Source organism: Myzus persicae, unplaced genomic scaffold (assembly GCF_001856785.1).
Source record: "Myzus persicae strain clone G006 unplaced genomic scaffold, MPER_G0061.0, whole genome shotgun sequence".
In the NCBI taxonomy this organism is placed as follows: Eukaryota; Metazoa; Arthropoda; class Insecta; order Hemiptera; family Aphididae; genus Myzus; species Myzus persicae.
Window position 1 is genome coordinate 315,472 of NW_019100991.1, and position 18,325 is coordinate 333,796.

Consider the following 18,325-nt stretch of genomic DNA (forward strand, 5'->3'; position numbering starts at 1 on the left):
AAAATACGCCTAATACCTACATATTGTATACTTTATTAACACTAGTGTAACACACTATATTTGTTTTACCGAAACTTAAACTTTGTGCTTCAATCGAATTCGATTAATCAATTCCTCGGAATATAATAATATAAATTATAATTTAATATAATCACACTACTATGATATTGTTTCGTCTTTAGATTGGCGCGTAATGACATTTTTTAATAGGTATAAGCAAAAGTGATTTGAGGGTAAAAATATAAATTATATTTTGAGAAATATTGTTGATCATAAAAAAAAATATTTTAGTATTCTATTATGAAATAAGAATTTTTTTTGTTTTTAATAAATAGAACAATGTTTTCCCATGTACTTCCGTGATCAATGTAGGCACTTATACTTGTCAATAATGTTACCTACTCTCAAATTAGACTAAAAAATACACACGTAAACAAAATATTTCTCAAGCGTTACCTATTCGTATAATCTAAAAAAGTATATTTTACCTGAGAAATAAGAAAAATAAATTAATTCGAAAGTTCCATGTTAAATTTGCAGGATAATAATATGTGCAAAAGAAAAATGAAACTTTAAAAAAAAAAAACTAACTAAAAAAATTGAAAATTAAAAACGTTTTTAAATAACTTAAAAATAGTCTAAATATTTTGAAAATGTTATCATTTAAAAAAATAATAAAATAAACATGTGATGAAAATTTCTAGCACCTATGGTTAATATTTTTTGATGAACAACAAAATAAGAAAATCGTTGTATGAGAATTCGTTAATTTACAGGAGGTATTTTTTTTTTAGATTAAGGTAAAGCAATTTGTAAGGAACCTAATTTTAAATTTTCAAATCTTAAGATATAAAAAAGAAATTTTATGTGAATTTCTACAAACAAAAAATTCGCAAATTTTCGTGATTTTTACGAAATTTGATAACATTTAAACTTTAGACACTCATGAAGACTTAGTTAAGCTCAAATTTTTTTTCAAATTTCCACTATCAATTTATGAGGAATCTTGTAATACGATTGCAAGTTTTTTTATCGTCATTAATTAAAAAAAAACCAATAAAATTGCATATGCCTATATAGGCTATAGCTCAGCATAAGTCGAAATATTTTGAAAATGTTATAGTGTACGAAAAATGTTTAAACTAACATAATAATAATATAAATATAATATTCTGTGAAAATTTCATATTTTATTTAGAGTTTATTTGGTTAAAACACAAAATCGATTTTGTAAAAACCAATTTTGCGTAAAAATTCGTTTTTTTCTGAATTTTTTTTTTTTGTTTTGTCTGGGGTTTTTGAAAATTACTGGGAATTTTAAATTTATACTTCCCAAATGCATAAACTAGATTCACTTTCCCACCGGAAAATATTCTGAAGGTGAAAGCATTATTTCGACTGCCTATCGTATAAAAACACACATCATTTGAAAATCAATACATTCATCACTCCACTCAGAATCTAAAATACTGTATTATTTAACAAAATGATTATTTTTATTTTTTAAATATACTTTGTATGAACACATGATCGCGCATAAAAGGACAATAGTACAAACTTGTGACAAAAATGTATAACAATAACTTATTCTAATTTAACTACACTTTAACAAATACTATGAATAAAATGAAATTGTATTGATTGTATACTATAAAAGATTATAAAAAAAAAAATAAAAACAAATTATATCAAGTATAAACAATTTCCATTAATATGTATGGTATTATTAGTACTATTAATTATTATAGTATTTAGTACAAAATTAAATAAATCATTGAGTAATAATATAAAATACTCTGAAAGATAATTCAATCACACTTATCCAATACTCTGGATACAATTTTTAAATAAGAAATATTAAAATCTAAACACAATTACAACACTAATCCAGTGGTCCATGACATAAAAATTAATAAAAAAAAATTGAAGTAATCTTAAAAAGTATGGTAAAAATGGATTGCAATGGAACAATGCAATACATGTAAAATATGGTTAATAAAATGGCTTTTATTCAATTTTAAAGCACCTTAATATTAATTCTAAATTTTTTTACAGACTTTCAGTTCTATCAAGAGCGTACGTATAGAGTGAATTTCAGTTTAGGGAATCAGATATACCTAGTAAATAACTGTATTATAATATATTTCTTTGTTAGTATATTGCCTGAAATTGTAGGCCAGTTTCTCCCATTTAATACGCCCTCGAGTAATATTTTACAAAATAATAATTTATTCATAATTATTCTAAAATCAAACATATAATTAATGCAATGAAAGAGAGAAAATAACTTGATTTTACTTATTTTAAATCTGAAAAATGAAATTGTAAAATGTATGCGAAATTCAGAGGCTCCTAATTTATTATTATGATGCTGTCAATTTAGTTAATAAAATTGGTCATAACATAAAATTATAAAGTGTATTTTACATATTAATTCCATATAAAATATAAGGTTTGGAAGATGTAGTGATAACAATAATAAAACATGTGAATATTCAAATCTCAAACTTAAGTACTTTTGTTTTTATGTACGTGAATTTGTGTCTGTGCATGACTATATAGATTTTCTCAATATTACATGTATTGTAAAATTAATGCACAATAATAACAAAGCTATGCGGCTAGGATCTAGCATTCTGACGTCCAGCTGTAAATCGGATAACAGATTTGCTGCAAAGATCTTTGGTTACATAATATATTGTCTTAATGAATGTACATACTCTCATGATTACAGATTTAGTTGACTGCATATATCACATACGCGAAGCTCGTTGTTGCAATTCCTGTAAAAAGTATACATAGTTTGGCTAAATGTATAACAAATTAATCTTATAAAATTCTATGACAACCAAATTTAATAATTTCACCTCATAAATAATTTTTTATACATGTTTAATAGTTTTTAAGTTTTTAATATGTTTTCAATGTGTGGACATTTATGTATTATTGTAACAAGCGTAACAATTTTAGGTATTATTTTATATTATTCTGACAAGAAAAGAAGATTAGATGAATGTTATAAATATAAAGTATACAAAAAGCGAGCTGTAATCAAACTCAAAGAAACAGAAGAATTAAAATATAGATTGTTGGCGTTCCCTGCATCAAACAAAACGAAACACATAAAAAAATTTGTGATTCTAGAAGTATATGACATTATTGCATAACTATAATATGTAGTAAATGAAAAAAATACAATCCTTCAATATTTATGTATTACAGATTAAAAAAGGTGAAGAATATATGGGGCATAGAAACTATAAGAAAGCAACAGAACATTTTGCAAATGGTTTGAGTTTGATAGATTATGATTATAAGCTCGTTAATATTTTATATAAAAATGTGCCACTGAAAATGTATAGAGAAATAAAAAATCAGATGCAAAAAATACAAATTATGTTACCAAAGATGAGAATGTTAAAATCTTAATAAATTACCTTTGCTTTATCGGTTGATTCAGTTTTTGGGGAGTCAGCAACACCCTCTTCTCTAGATACAACACACAGGAATTCTGCTTGATCATAATTTCCATAGTTGTACTTAGATCCTATGTTTACCAACTAAATACAAATAGTAAAGATATTAAAGTATAACACACTTATAATTTATTCTTGCACATAATTAAAATATATAGCATACATAGTATATAGTATTATTAAAGCCTAAAGGTACTTATGGGTTATTTCAACTAAAACCACGTTCACGCGACTACCTAGGAGCCGAACGCACACTACATTGAACATCATAATAACACGTTTATAATTATACAAAACTACTCATTGTCATTATCAGCTTATAAAGCTAATATCAATGTAATTATTATAATAAATTGCTACGTAACACAAAGGTAATATATAATTTACAAAAAAGTAAAAGTAAATTGTATAAAATTGGTAACTTCATGTTTTAGTTATCACGTCAATGTAATTAGTTTAATTATTATTATTTTTATATTTTAATTTATTATTAATAGTTAATTTTTTTACGAGATATCAACAGGCATGTTAAATTTTTTTGACAAGTTTTAACATTGCACTTCCAAAATACTTGTTTTCCAAAATACAGTTTTGAACAGATTCATTTTTGTGGTAAAATGCCTTTTTCTTGAAAAAATTGGAAGTTGGTAAGCTCCACAGATCCATTGCCAAATATGTAAGTATAAAAAGAACTGTAAGACAGCAATTACTACTAACAGTGTAACAGCATGGTCAAGACTAAGTATTATGACGTTATAGTCAAAATACCAAAGTCTACTGTCCTAAAAGTTACCCAGCCAGTCTATCGAAATATACAATAAATACTATGTAATAAAGCCGTGCTCTAAGCAAATCTGTCAATTGCGATAAGTGAGATTGTATAGGATTCACTTGCAAGATAAAAGTAGGAGACGGAATGTGGTAGTCGTTACAAACCATATGTGGCATGGAGGTAGTAGCAATAACCCATAAGTGTCTTAGTAAATAATGATTACTAAGATTACTGTCAAATATTAATATATCATACTAAAAAACATTAAAAACTTAGCTATTTGAATAACCATTTAGGGATTCATCATTTACGGTGAATTTGAAATGTCTAATAGGAGGAATTTGTGAAAAAGGTTAGACAGTAAGTTAAATACATTTTTAAACTTAAAAAGTTACAGTTAGTAACTTTAAAAGTTTAAACGTTAAGCGATAGTGACATTATATTGATATAATGGGTGAGCCATCAATATTGTCTTTCAGAAGATTGGAGGAAAGATACATTTTGCCAATGATCACTGGATCAGCTTGATTATTCAAGACAAAGGCACAGTGAGTAATGGGTTTGGGGTATTTTCCATGATTGTACATTTTTTTTGTAGATGAAAAAGCTTAAGCTTTTAAGAACTATGTAATAATATTAGTTATTATTATTATATTATACTACTAAATATATTAACTATCAACTATACAGAGCATGAACAAAACTTTTTAAAATGTGGTACCTACCTATCAGTGGTGTGTAATAAAGTATCAGTTTTCAGCAAATGCATTAAACTGTGTCAATTCACAAAATATTTTCCCTACAGCTACACCCGGTGTTTATTTTTAACACCGGTACTAGAAATGATTGGTGTCTAGAAAGTATGATGCTACAGGGAAAACATTAATGCAGCATGCAATAGAAAGATCTGACAAATAAAAATGAATAACTGATATAAGTTAAACATATGAAAAAAATTATGAAAATTATAATGTTTCAAATTCAATTACTCCAAAAAACTAAGTTAAAAAATTTAAAAAAATAAACTTATTGACTTAAGTTAATGTTTTTTCCATTGAAGATTGTCTAAAAATTAGATTTACAAATTAACTATTTTTAATTTTACCAAAAAGAATATATTTAAATTTAAAGATTTTTATTTTCTGTACTAAAAAATGAATATGGTCATTGTAACACAAGTGTCTAAATTGTAAATAAATTTTTTTTTAAATATTGATCAGAACAAAAGTTATTATATCTGTCAGGTCATTCTACGAGTACAACTCTATATGTAAACAGCATAGATTAAAAATTAAAATATAAAATATACCTATCTACATAATATTATACTGTTATAAGCATAGATTATGATATAATTATATCTTAGTCAACACCACTGTAAGTATAATATGTAGTTTAGTAAAGTAAATTTGATTATAGATACATTACTTGTTCAAATTTCCATTCATCTGACATCGTTGATATCATCCACGTAAGTTCATCTTCATGACATTGTAACACTCTGTAAGTATGTTTTTTCACTTGTTCAGAACAAAGTTTCTTATCTCTTTGTAATATCCTTTCTTTTACTATGTTTATTAATTCGGTAATATTATAGAATTCGGCTTCTTCCAACACGCCTAAAAATAAAATGTTGAAAATTAGGTATTCAGTTAAATTGTCCAATGGTAGACTACCAAAGTCCCAACATATATATTTTATATGTATAAATAATAAATATATTATGGCTAGAACCAAAACTAAATGTCTGCTAATGGGGGTTCATATTATTGAGGGATGTATATTAAGAGAATGATCTAGAAAATCTAAAATATCTTGTTAGCCATTCACAGAAATTATACGGGATTTTTAATGAACACAAAATTACCTTCTTCTGCAAGATTTTTATTCAAAACCAATTTTCCATGACGAAGGTAATTTAAAATGGGACTAAAATATGTCGGATCACGATCAATCATGTATGCACCAGTTTCATCCTAAAATCATAAAAAAATATAATTTACTTAAAAAGTTTCAAGTATCTACAAATAATATTTTTAAATTACAACAAAATAACCTTAAAATATCTATCAAATAACTGTGTTTATATAGTTTTTAAATTTTTTGGTTACAATACAACCTATTTATGAGAAACTTTTTTTTAAATGTTCAATCCTTAGCTATAAAAATTGAACATTTTATAAATTTTTAACTACAAAATAATTGGCAAATTTTTAATTTGATAAATTTCATCAAAATGCAACTCTAAATACTAATATTTGTATACTGCTTTTATCAACATATGATGAACCTTGTATTAAATGTCCAAGCTTTTTGAACCCTACAACAATTTTTTTATCAACATTTAAAGAAAAAAACTACTTTTTTCTAAGTTGTAAATGTCTATAAATAGCTTAAGATATAGAAATGTTTTGAATTTAATGTAAACATTTTATCATGAATGGAAAATTATAAGATAAATATTTGGTATACATTTTAAGTAGGTATCTACAATTATTTGTTTTTGAATCACAACAAAATAAAAAAAAAATGTTCCACTAGGAATTAAATTAATACCTTATATCGAAAAAATTTGAACTTAGCATGTTATAAACAGTTTTTAGTTGATAACCTATATAATCAATCAACTTCAATCAAGTTTTCTGGGAGTCACCAAACTTTTCCCACAGATAAACTACATTAAACATGTTGAGTATCTGGTGAACAACCACTGTTTATTTAGATGCATTATTTATATTATTTCATGCGGCATAGTTATAAATTGTAGGCATAATCATTAATTTCTTTCATTATTTTTCCATCGAAATATTGTTTGTTTTTCTTCACCAATAAATATTTTACTTTGTATGTAAAGTATAAAAGTGTGTTTAATATACGTGTTTAACATCCTCAACCGACATTGGGATGATTAATTTTAAATACAATCGACCAATAGTCCAATAAAGATCGACTGGTTAACTCTTGGTCTAAACTATAATAGCTGAAGACATTTTTATGGTACTTTTGTACCATCATGTAGGGGTGAGCTAAGAAAGTATTTCCAAAATTTGCATTTGAAGTAGGTGTTCACACAAGCATTTTGAGATACACGATGGATTTTGTTTGAAAATATTCGGCATTGATTGTAACTTACAGTTTATAAAAGGAATAGTAGAAATTAGTATTTTGTTTTGTATATGGTGTCAAATAAATAAATTATATATTACAGCAAATGAGTTTAATTATACAATGGTATACAAAAATTTCAGAGATTATTCTTAGATATCAGGAAAGTTTTGAATAGTTTGAACCATACTCAAAAATATACCATGGTCCCATAAGCTATAATATCTGATATTATATATATTGTTCAGTGATCTGAACTGAGGTAAACTCAAATTGATGCACCAATATAATGCCATATTTTATATTATTTTGTTCATTTTTTCAGAGATAAATGGGGTTATAGGTACAGCTCAATTGTTATTTAAGGAAGATTTAATTAGGATTCCTCATATGTGTGGTATGCTGAAGCCATGTGCATATAACATTCATGAATTTTGCAGTAACCTCCATACAAGGTTTTACTACAATAATGTAGTATTTTTTTTTTTTTTTTTAACCATAGAATAATAATAATATCCCATATTACATTATAATTTATAGGTGTACCTGTAATAAATTATATGAAATTATGAATGATTCATGTACCATGATAGGCAGGGATATACCCAGGATTTTTCAATGGAGGGGGCTTAACAAAGTAAATCAGAATTTGATATCCGTTACCTAATACTAAATCATTATTCTTATATGTCGTAACACTCGTAACCATAAAAGCTCTACAAATAATTGATAATACGCAAAATGTTTTTTCAAAACCGTTTTTTGAAATATCATGGTTTGAACTTTGCTTTTTATTATACAAGATTTATTATAAAACATGGACAATAGGGGCGGGGGAGGGGGCTGAATCCCCCTTAGCTCCACCTGGATAGTTTGATAATAAATTATGTAGCAGTCAGATTAGTATTGGTCAGTAAGCAAGATGAAAACAATGATCCAAGACTACGCTTTAGACAATTTACAAATCTCTGAATACCTAAGTAAATAGATCAATGGTACAGACAGTTTTTTAGAGTGCAAACAGTTATGATTTATTTTAATGAGTGAAATTGACAATGGTTGAACGCAATAAACAGACAGTCGTCTATCATGGAAAAACATGATTTAAATGACTTACAATCCATTAGGCAGTTGTTAGTAGCAAGTGAAAAGATGATCACAATTTCACATTTATGATCAACTTGGAACATTTGATACAAAATCTCAATATTAAGGATAACATGAGGCATTGGTGCATTTTGAGAATGAACACACAATATAGCATATTATAATATTTATTACGTTGCCAACTGAGTACTGACCATGTCGGAAATGAGATCGGATTCCTCTGAACACAGTCTGCACAGGAATGAATTGGGATCTCGGCACAACGTTGTCTTTGTAGTCATAAAGCAAGTGCCTCCCACATTCAATTTGACCCACTGAGCAGTGTTGCTCAACGATTTGTTCAGTTGCATTCGTGACCCTTTAACTTTATCAACGCCTTCGATAACACTCATCTTTCGAGTACAAGTGGAGAAAATAAAACTATTCCAATGAAAAACAACAAAGCAAGAATTCAAACTGAAATTAGCGTTAACAGTAATAAATAAAATAATTAACAATTTCAACTATTAACATTAAGCTCTCAATCATTTTATCAAAAAGAAGTCGAAAACTTAATACTGATAAGTGATCACTGATAACAACTAACAATAAAAAGTCTAGAACGCGGTTATTTTGGGTAACCGTGTAACCGATATGGTTATTAAACTTTTGAAATGTTTCGTCAATTAGGCAGTACCTAGGGTAATAGGGTACACAAAATCATGAATCGGATGAATTCGATATTTCGATGTCTTTATAGCATATAATATATATGTTACACAATATACATTACACGGTATAAACAACTTAATAATTAGTTTATATTAATTCAATGTTGTTCCGTTTAATTTGTTTTTGGAACGTAATAGATCGTGTACGTATAAGCGAAAAATTAATCGACTCTAAATTCGTCTAAAGGGTTAGACTTATTTTTAAAATAAGCTTACATCAGCTGCTAAGTATGATTATGTTAAATAACCACTATTAATGTAAAAATATTGTTGGGACTTTTTTCATAAATATAACATTAAATTAGCATTAAAGATTAAACCATATTAATATTAGGTATATATATAGGAATACAAAATAATACTCAAAAATAATATTATTTCAACAGTAGAAAATCAAATATACGTTTAACTCTATTGAATACTATTAATAAAAAAAAAGTTTATTTTCTGGAATAAATACTATTGAACAATCAAATTAATAAATGGACAATATAGAACCCAATTTAAAAATAATTTTTAATATTATTGGATCTACTCAAGAACTTAACTTATTTTTTTTTATATAAAACAGAGAATTTGTGATTGCCCTTAAATTCTGTTAAATGTTAAGAAATAAAATGCACATATTAAATAATGATAACATTTTGATATGTACCTATATAAAGTCTGAAGTTATCTTTGAAACTGCTATGAATTTTAATTTGAGATGATGTCAATGCACTATTATGATATTTTAATTTTTATGTTAGTAATACGCGTGCAAATCATTAGAATTTAAAAATGCTTATAAATTGTATAAAAATTAAAACATCGTAGAAAAGCCAATACCATCTAAAGCCGTGGCCAGTAGTGGCACAAGTAATATATTCTTGGCTTAATGTTTGACAATATTATGTGAATTTATTCTATTAAAAGTATAGATGTAGTATCTATAGCCGTGATTAAAAGTACCTATACAGGGTTGGTTCAGCTAAACATACATTTGTTATGTATCTTGTGGGTCAGAGAGAGAAAAAAATGGTGCGCTGAGTGCTGACATCTTTTAATATAATTAAAGAGGTATTTAAACTTTAAAGATTACTATATTGAAGTAATGCACCTACATCAGCTGGTAACAGCGAGATTATCAATAATATATATTTATAACTATTATCGTGGGTAACAGACAACAGTGATAACTTAGTTGTTTCAATATACGTAATATTCATTATTTAATTATTATACTTCGAATTCCTATGTTCATAATTCACATTTTATCGAATTTTTCGTATTTAAATATCACTGAATACCTAAATCGAATTGAGAACATAGATTAAATTATTTAAATAAATCTATTCTGTTGTATGGTGTTTGCCTAATTACTAGTAGATGGCGCTTTTCAACTATACATTTGGTATCTTGGGCTTTAACTTGTAATCATTGTTAAATGGGGGCTTGTATTACCTTATTGTTTGCTGTTTATCTGTATTTTTAATTTTAATTTTATTTGTCTAACTTACTAATGTAGTCTTCAAAAAACAGAAATCATTTGTAATATTATTTTGTGGTTTTATTAACACAAACACAGAGAGGTAAGCATTTTGTATTTTAAGTACTCGAATTTAAAAGTATGCTGGGCTTCATTACAAAATAAATAATGATAAAGGTTTTATCACAATACTTGACATGTGTATCAGGATTTTGGGAATATAGATCATAATATTATGTATTATTTTAATTAAAATTCTTGTAATGTAATTGTTATTATTGTTCAAATAAACCAATTTAAATTAAAAACTAGTGTATGATCCTGATTGTCTATTAAATTGGTGTTGTATAATTATTTTAAATAATGTTTTAAAATGTTCTAAATAATGAAAAATATAAATATATATTAATACTTAAAATTAAAAACTCTTAAAATATTTATTTATAAATCAACGGGTAACACCCTTTTAATAATATCATTCTTTATTGATTTAAAAGTGACCTTTTTAGTACTTACGTAATGATATTATATAGAAATGTAGGTTAGGTAGAACCTATACTTAACAGCTGAACGCTGGTAAAAGTTAATGCATCGATGGCCTCTAATACTGCGGTTGTTATTTTCTTCACATATTTTTTATAAGTATGAAAATGGGTCATATTTTAAAAACAGAACAATTAAGCTTCTCAAAAGCTGTTGTCAGGACACCAGGGACAGACTTTTAAAATACTGAACTTTCCCATACAAAAACAAGTTGTCTGGCCCATTGCCGCATGTATGGGGGCGCTTAGTACCCTCAAGTCCTTTATTAGCACCCCCAGATTATTTTGATTTGAAAATATAGTTTAATGTGTAATTTTGCATTTAAAAGAAAGAGTTTGGTTCAATTTGTATTCTTAATGCACTAATGCCACTGACATATATTTCCTGTTTAAACATGTTAAGTATATTTAAATTAAATAAAACAAATAAAAAAAAAAAAAATGATGAAAGTAGTAAAAATGTAGATGACCCTGATTGCATCCCTTGTTCGTAATGTAATAGTCTGCTCGAATGTAATAGTCGTTGTATTAATTGGTTATAATATATCGGTCAAAAAAAGATTCTTTGTTGAAAATCAGGTTCACTACTTTGATTTTTTTTAATGTAGTAATTTATAATTTCATTTTAAATGTAATTAATTTATGCGTGATGTGTATAATTTTGTAGCTGTATTAGGGGCTAGGGAACCAAGTCCCCCGTGGGTCACTTTAGGGTATAACATTTTAGCACTCCCAAGTTAAAGACTTAATGTGTGCTGTTCTATGGTCTGGCCACCCTACATGTGAACAACATCTTAACTAGTAACACTAAATTAGAAATTTTGGTAGTATTCAAATATATTATTTAATTTTGCATACCTATTCCATACAAATTAATCTAAATTGAATAAATACTTTTTAATTTATAGATAAAATTGAAAATAAATGAAGAAATATGGACGCATGTGGTAATCCAATACCTGGACCATCAAATGGATTTTTAAATGTAGAAACTACTCAATCAATTGCTACTTATGACTTTGATTGGTTGGAAAAAGAGTTCAAAGGCGATGATTCCAATGAAGATGTTAAAGTTCCTACAAGTGTAATTCAAAGTTTAAATGAAAATGATAGTTATAAATTTGGTCAAAGTGAAACAAATCATAATATTCAAGATTTTTTTGAAGAAATTAATTGCATAGATTTTAGTCAAAATATTGTACAGAGTAATCATACTCTTGCAGAATTATTAGAACAATGCACCAAATTTATTGATATTTTAGGCCGTAATATAGTTTGTTTAGAAGAAATGGCAATTGAAATTAACAGAAATATTGAAGTTTCAAAAAGAAATGCAGCCAAGGCTTTTAGTTGTATTAAGTTTGAAAAAAAGGCCATTTCTAAAGTTACCATGAAACATTTGAAAATAAAAGCACATTTGTCAAATTTTTTTAAAATTGGCTTATCAAACTGCCCACGGAATCCTCATCTCAGTGAGTTATATGAAACTGGAAGATTAATATTGTCTAGCAATGGTCGTTTTATACTTGAAGAATGTGTTGAAAGAAATCAATGGAACCAAGAGTTCAAAAATAGATTAGAAAAAGCAATTCATGCTGAAGTATTGAATAAAATAAAAATTCCTATGCTCGAACAGCACTTGCGTCTTGGTGTAGATCGAGATAAACAAAGTGATCCCGAGATAAAACATAAAATTGAAATTGAAATGAAGGATCTAGAAAATGAATTAGATACTATAACAAAAACACCATTTAAGCAGTTAGTATTTCAGTTTATGGACTCGGACTCAAAGTATGATTGGTTACACATTGCAAAAGAAATTGATAAACCTGATTTACAATGTCGAAGATTTTGGAATTTAGTTTTAAAACCTCATATATCAAGAGCTAAATGGACTAAAAGTGAAGATGATCTTTTAATTAGAATTGTTGCAAAAAATAATGAAAAAAATTGGCAAAAAATAAGTGATGAAATGGCTACCAACCGCAATGAGTTACAATGTTTTGTTCATTATCAAAAATATAAGACAATGATATACAAAAAAGGAAAATGGTCAAAACAAGAAGATCAGAAGCTTATGGAGGTGATTAAAGAAAACTCCATAGGTAATATAATCAATTGGCAAAGAGTGTATTTTGCAATGCATGACACTAGAAGATCTGTTGATCAAATTTATATAAGGTGTGTTAATTTTTCTATTTTATGAATTTAGTATTTACTAAACTTGTTCTTTAAAATATAAATGATTAGACTTTAATCAATTAAAGCTGAATTTCTAAAATACAATTGATGAAACTGGTTGATAAGCAGCTGGTCTATACTTGATTAAACATTTTATTTTGTTTCCTATTGATTAAAATTTGTTCTTAACTCCAAATGTATTGAAATCAATATTAACTAACTAAAATTTCTTAGTTTAATGTGGGATTTTGACCCATGTTTAACATTTTAAGTAAAAATTATGTTAAATTTTTTTTAGAGAAATTGTTTAATTAGTACAAATGTGTAGATATTTATGAACAACCCTATGTGTATAATTTTACTAATTTTTTATTTTATTTTATTTTAACAGATGGGCCCATAGCTTAAAACCAGGCATTCAGAAAGGGTTTTTGACTGATAGAGAAAAATATATTATTCAAGAAGCGAAAATCAAAAATTTACCTCCATCTATAGTATCAATGAATCTGACTAATCGAACAACTGCACAAGTTCGTAACGCTTATCGTAGAATATGTTTATATGGTGAAGATATTTATAGAGGTAGTTGGACAACTGGCGAAGATAAAATGTTATTAGATGCTATTAAATCACATACACCTAATGAATTTACTTGGTCACAAATATCTCAACAGGTACCTGGACGTAATGCAGAACAATGCCGTCATAGGTTCAAATTAATTGATAGAAAAACAAAACGGAATCCAAAATTGACTGTTGACAACTTTCCACGCTCATCCCGACCCTTCAAACCTAAAGAAATATTACATTTTCCAGAAGAAGAATTAAATGAATTAGATTTACATGAAAAATTTAAACACAATCGTCAATTTCTTAAAACATCTAATGTACAAATAGAATCAGATGCTGATCGGAAGTTGAAGAAATCGTATTTGGATAATAAGTTTGTTATTGCCAATTGCAATTTGTCTAGTAAATGTGATCTCTACAGACATGTACTCGATTACTTAGGAGCTAAGTTGGTTGTACCGGAAACTTTTGCCCATAAAGATGATTTGATTGATGAAGGACTTATGAGTATGATGACTTATTTATCAAAGTGTCCCATTGAAGTAATGACATTAGATACAAGTAATGTTGAACACAATTTGTGTGACCCACCATTGACCTATGAAGGAGTTCACAATGTTTTAAGAACAAGTGACATTACTAATTCTGATGTAAGTGAAATAGAAGGTTTGTTAGACATTAGAATAAGAAATATTCAAAAGGAACAACCAAATGGAGGTATCAATACTATGGATACTATTAAAAATAAAAAAGATCCACTACTACCATTAAACTTCATTGGTTCTGTACCGCCAAATCATGAGACCTTTAAAATGTTGTATACATATATTAATTCTCTAAATTCAAGTATGAAAACTTATCACTTTAAAGATTCCAATATGCATTTTGATTGGGATGATGAAGAATCCAAAAAATTACATAAACGCCTTGTCGCTATTTTAAGGTTGCCAGCATTATTTTCCAGTTTGATACAGCACAATAAAGCAAACATAAATATGATTGTAAATACTGAAGAGGCTAATATGGTACCATTTTCAAATTATTCTAGAATTCATTATACTCACCCTAAAAATAAAAAATCCAACTTCGGTAAAATATATTTTTTATAAGAATATTATGTTTTCAGTTTCTATTAGATTTATAAGACAATATTAGTGATTACTTGTATATTGGTACCTATACTTTTAAAATTAATAATTATTCTTCTTGTTTAATATTTCAGTTTAATTTGTTTCAAAAGAAATTGGATTTTACTTAATTGAAAGTGTTAATAATATTATGAATCATAATCTCAATGATTTTATTTTGAAGACTGACATTTGAATTACATTAAATATCGTTTAATCTAATGAATTCTTAAATACAATTTATTGAATTTACATTCCTCATTTATGATTAAGAGAGCACCATAACCGCTTGCATTGTCTCTGCTTTGCAAACACATAATGTAGCAAAATGTATGTTCTGAATAATTCAATTAGCTCTGTTGTGTTTAATTTTAGAGTGAATTGATCTATTACCAAATTCAAAATTTAAATTATTATCTAGTAGTTGACATAGGCTTTTTTTGTATTTTAATTTTAAAGCTAGTTATGAGCATTTTAAAATGTACACTCAATTTACAATTTTAAAATATTCATAACTAACTAAAATAAAAAAAACCTAAGTCATCCACTAAATAATATTTTTACTTCCAAATTTAGTCTTAAGTCAATGCACTTTAAAATTAAGCATAAAGAGTTAAATTAATTATTTAGAATGTATAATTTACTATGTTATATGCTTGTAAGACAGAGATAACACGTGTTGGTGTCTTACTATTGTGTCCTCTTAATATAATATTTCAGTTTACATTTTTCATTTTTTTAAAATTAATTGTTAATTGTTATAAATTTAACATGTATATCTCTTTAAAATATTTTTGTTTAGCTATGCATGTTGTTTCATGTTGAAGAAATTATTTTGCAAAAAAAAAATAAAAAATAAGAATACCCGATTACATATTTTTGTTTTTTATTATTTTGTACGACTAAATAAAACTATTTTAATTTGATGCATGCCTTAGATATAAATCAAATTACCATACAAATTGAATATTCTGAGAGGACAATGTATTGATTTTCAATGATGTGTGGTTTTTTTGTGTGTCTGAAAACACTTTTTCCATAAGAAAATAAGCTTTGATTGTTAACTTTGAGAATGGCTCACGTAGCAAATTGGATATTTTCATTTTTAGTTGGTACTTTTTTTGGGAGGGGCGGGGGTCAAACCTCTTCAGTTTTTAGTTAGATACCTTTTTTATATTTTAGATTACAATTTGTTTAGTACTTGATATTTGTTGGTATACTTTCTTAATTAAGCTGAATAAGACATTAAGCCTTAATGATTAAGGCATATACATAGGTTGCCTATCATTTGGTCATGCTTCAGCATAAACCATCACCGTGATTGTATGTAAGTAGGTATATTTTTATTAATAAATTAGATATAATTAAAAATTATAATATAATATAATATTTAGGTATTTAATTATACTATTAAGCATCAAACAATGTCTGATTCTCATATTTTCTTTTCGAAATGAAATAGGTAAGTAAATTCCTATAATTAAGCATCATAATGGGTGGTAATATGGGATTATTTTAGGCTATAATTTGATTTTGCGTAGGGAAATAAAACGTGAGCAGCAAAAGTTATGAGTTTTGCTAATTGGTGCAAATCACAGGGGTGTTAAGGATGCTAAGCACTCTGAGTTTATAAATTTATAAATTAAATAACTTAAAAAAAAAACATCATTAGATTTTCATAAATTATTATAATTATCGCTCTCAGTTTAATGCAGTGAAAAACCTTAAAACATGCATTTAAAATCTCAATAAATTCAATTTAAAATACACTATTTATAATATAAATCCTGAAAATGAATTCAAAATATAAAACAAATACAAATCTATCAAGCTGTATTCAAAAAAAAACTATATTTTTAACCATTTACAAAAATGTATAAGACAAAAAAAAAATATGATTACAAAGTTTTAATAAATATAATTTATAAAAATATCTAAAAAGTAATAAAGAATGAAAAATTGACCAATAAATACGAAAAAATACATCAAATTAAAAAAAAATTCTAACGTACATAAAAGATTTAAAATTGAGTTAGTTTGTATCTAATTCTAACTTTGTGTTCAGAAAGTTCTGTTTTACAATAACTAAGAAGAAAAGAACGAATTTTCCTGCAAACTCACAGCCCATTCAGCCCAATACAGCATTGATTTAAATCTTGAATTTATTTTATTAATATAGACATCGAATGTAACTGATATATGGAGGAGTGCGAGCCAGGGGCGCCATTTGGGGGGGTGCAGGGTGTGCACTTGCACACCCTGTAATTTTGTTGTCTATTATTGGCCTAGCCTAGGCATCATTTATACTTTGGCCTTCAATTTGCCAATCTTTAATTGTGTATGCACCGCTATTCACGGCTAATCATAAATAATATTATAATATTATTGGGTCCTTTAATTAGATAGTTGATAATTTGATATCAGTATCACTTTATCCACTGGCGTGTAACTCCTAGGTTTATAGATAATATTATAATACTATTATATTCATAGACCGAAACATTAGGTATGATAATGCGTGCAAGTGGGTGGATCTTGTTACAAGAATCGGGCGCTGAAATCGATTAGTTGTTATGGTATTTCATTCTATCAAATGATCGTTAATTATTTTTCTATAATTAAACTGTGACTCTGGATAAGGCAGATATGGTCTTATCTTATGGCTTATGTTTATATCGTTTATTATTTTCGATTTTTGATTAAATTAAAAATATATTTATTAATCATTTCATAAGTTATATACTTCTGAAGTTATATATTAGAATATTAATAATTCTACACTCTACAGTTCTATAAATTATATTTACTCACTACGCTGTAGTGAAAATGGATACCAATAATAAAAGGAAAAGTGGTGCAGCTAGGATGAAAGATACAAATAAAAAAAATTATTTAAAATATCCACTTCTTTTAAAAAAATTGACGACATGTTTTCTAAAAATGAAATTAAAGCTAAGACAAATATTGCAGTAAATCAAGTTGCTATTGCTTCAAAGCAATACAAATATTCAACTAAACTTTGATTCTATCGTATCCTCTTTATCACAACTTCCTACAGCCTTTTCTGAAACTTTAAAAATTATTTCTATACTAAAGATTCTTCCAATTACTACTGCTTCAAATGAACGATTCTTTTCATCCCTTAAAAATGTTAAAACTTTCTTATGTACTAAAATGGGAGATAACAGACTAAGTGATCTTGTGGTTTTAAATGTAGAGAAAGAAGAAGCTAAGTGCGTAGATTTATATAAAGCTGTAGATGCATTT

General features: G+C 26.7%; 2 protein-coding genes across 3 annotated transcripts; one reads left to right on the top strand and one right to left on the bottom strand.

Annotated features, from left to right (window-relative positions):
* Positions 1-2,699: 2,699 nt before the first annotated feature.
* LOC111027185 (BTB/POZ domain-containing protein KCTD5-like) lies at positions 2,700-9,010 on the bottom strand. Its single transcript, XM_022305431.1, has 5 exons — positions 8,655-9,010; positions 6,116-6,224; positions 5,677-5,867; positions 3,438-3,560; positions 2,700-2,783 (listed from the first exon to the last, which is right to left on the bottom strand). Exons 1-5 carry the CDS (start codon positions 8,850-8,852, stop codon positions 2,754-2,756), a joined length of 651 nt encoding a protein of 216 aa, XP_022161123.1. The 5' UTR covers positions 8,853-9,010; the 3' UTR covers positions 2,700-2,753.
* Positions 9,011-10,591: 1,581 nt separating this feature from the next.
* LOC111027182 lies at positions 10,592-15,514 on the top strand. 2 transcript variants are annotated; one of them, XM_022305425.1, is made up of 3 exons: positions 10,592-10,741; positions 12,089-13,361; positions 13,753-15,514. In XM_022305425.1, exons 2-3 carry the CDS (start codon positions 12,115-12,117, stop codon positions 15,038-15,040), a joined length of 2,535 nt encoding a protein of 844 aa, XP_022161117.1. In that variant the 5' UTR covers positions 10,592-10,741; positions 12,089-12,114; the 3' UTR covers positions 15,041-15,514. The 2 variants fall into 2 exon arrangements, with proteins under 2 accessions (XP_022161117.1, XP_022161118.1); XM_022305426.1 differs by lacking the exon at positions 10,592-10,741 and adding an exon at positions 11,089-12,004.
* Positions 15,515-18,325: the final 2,811 nt, after the last annotated feature.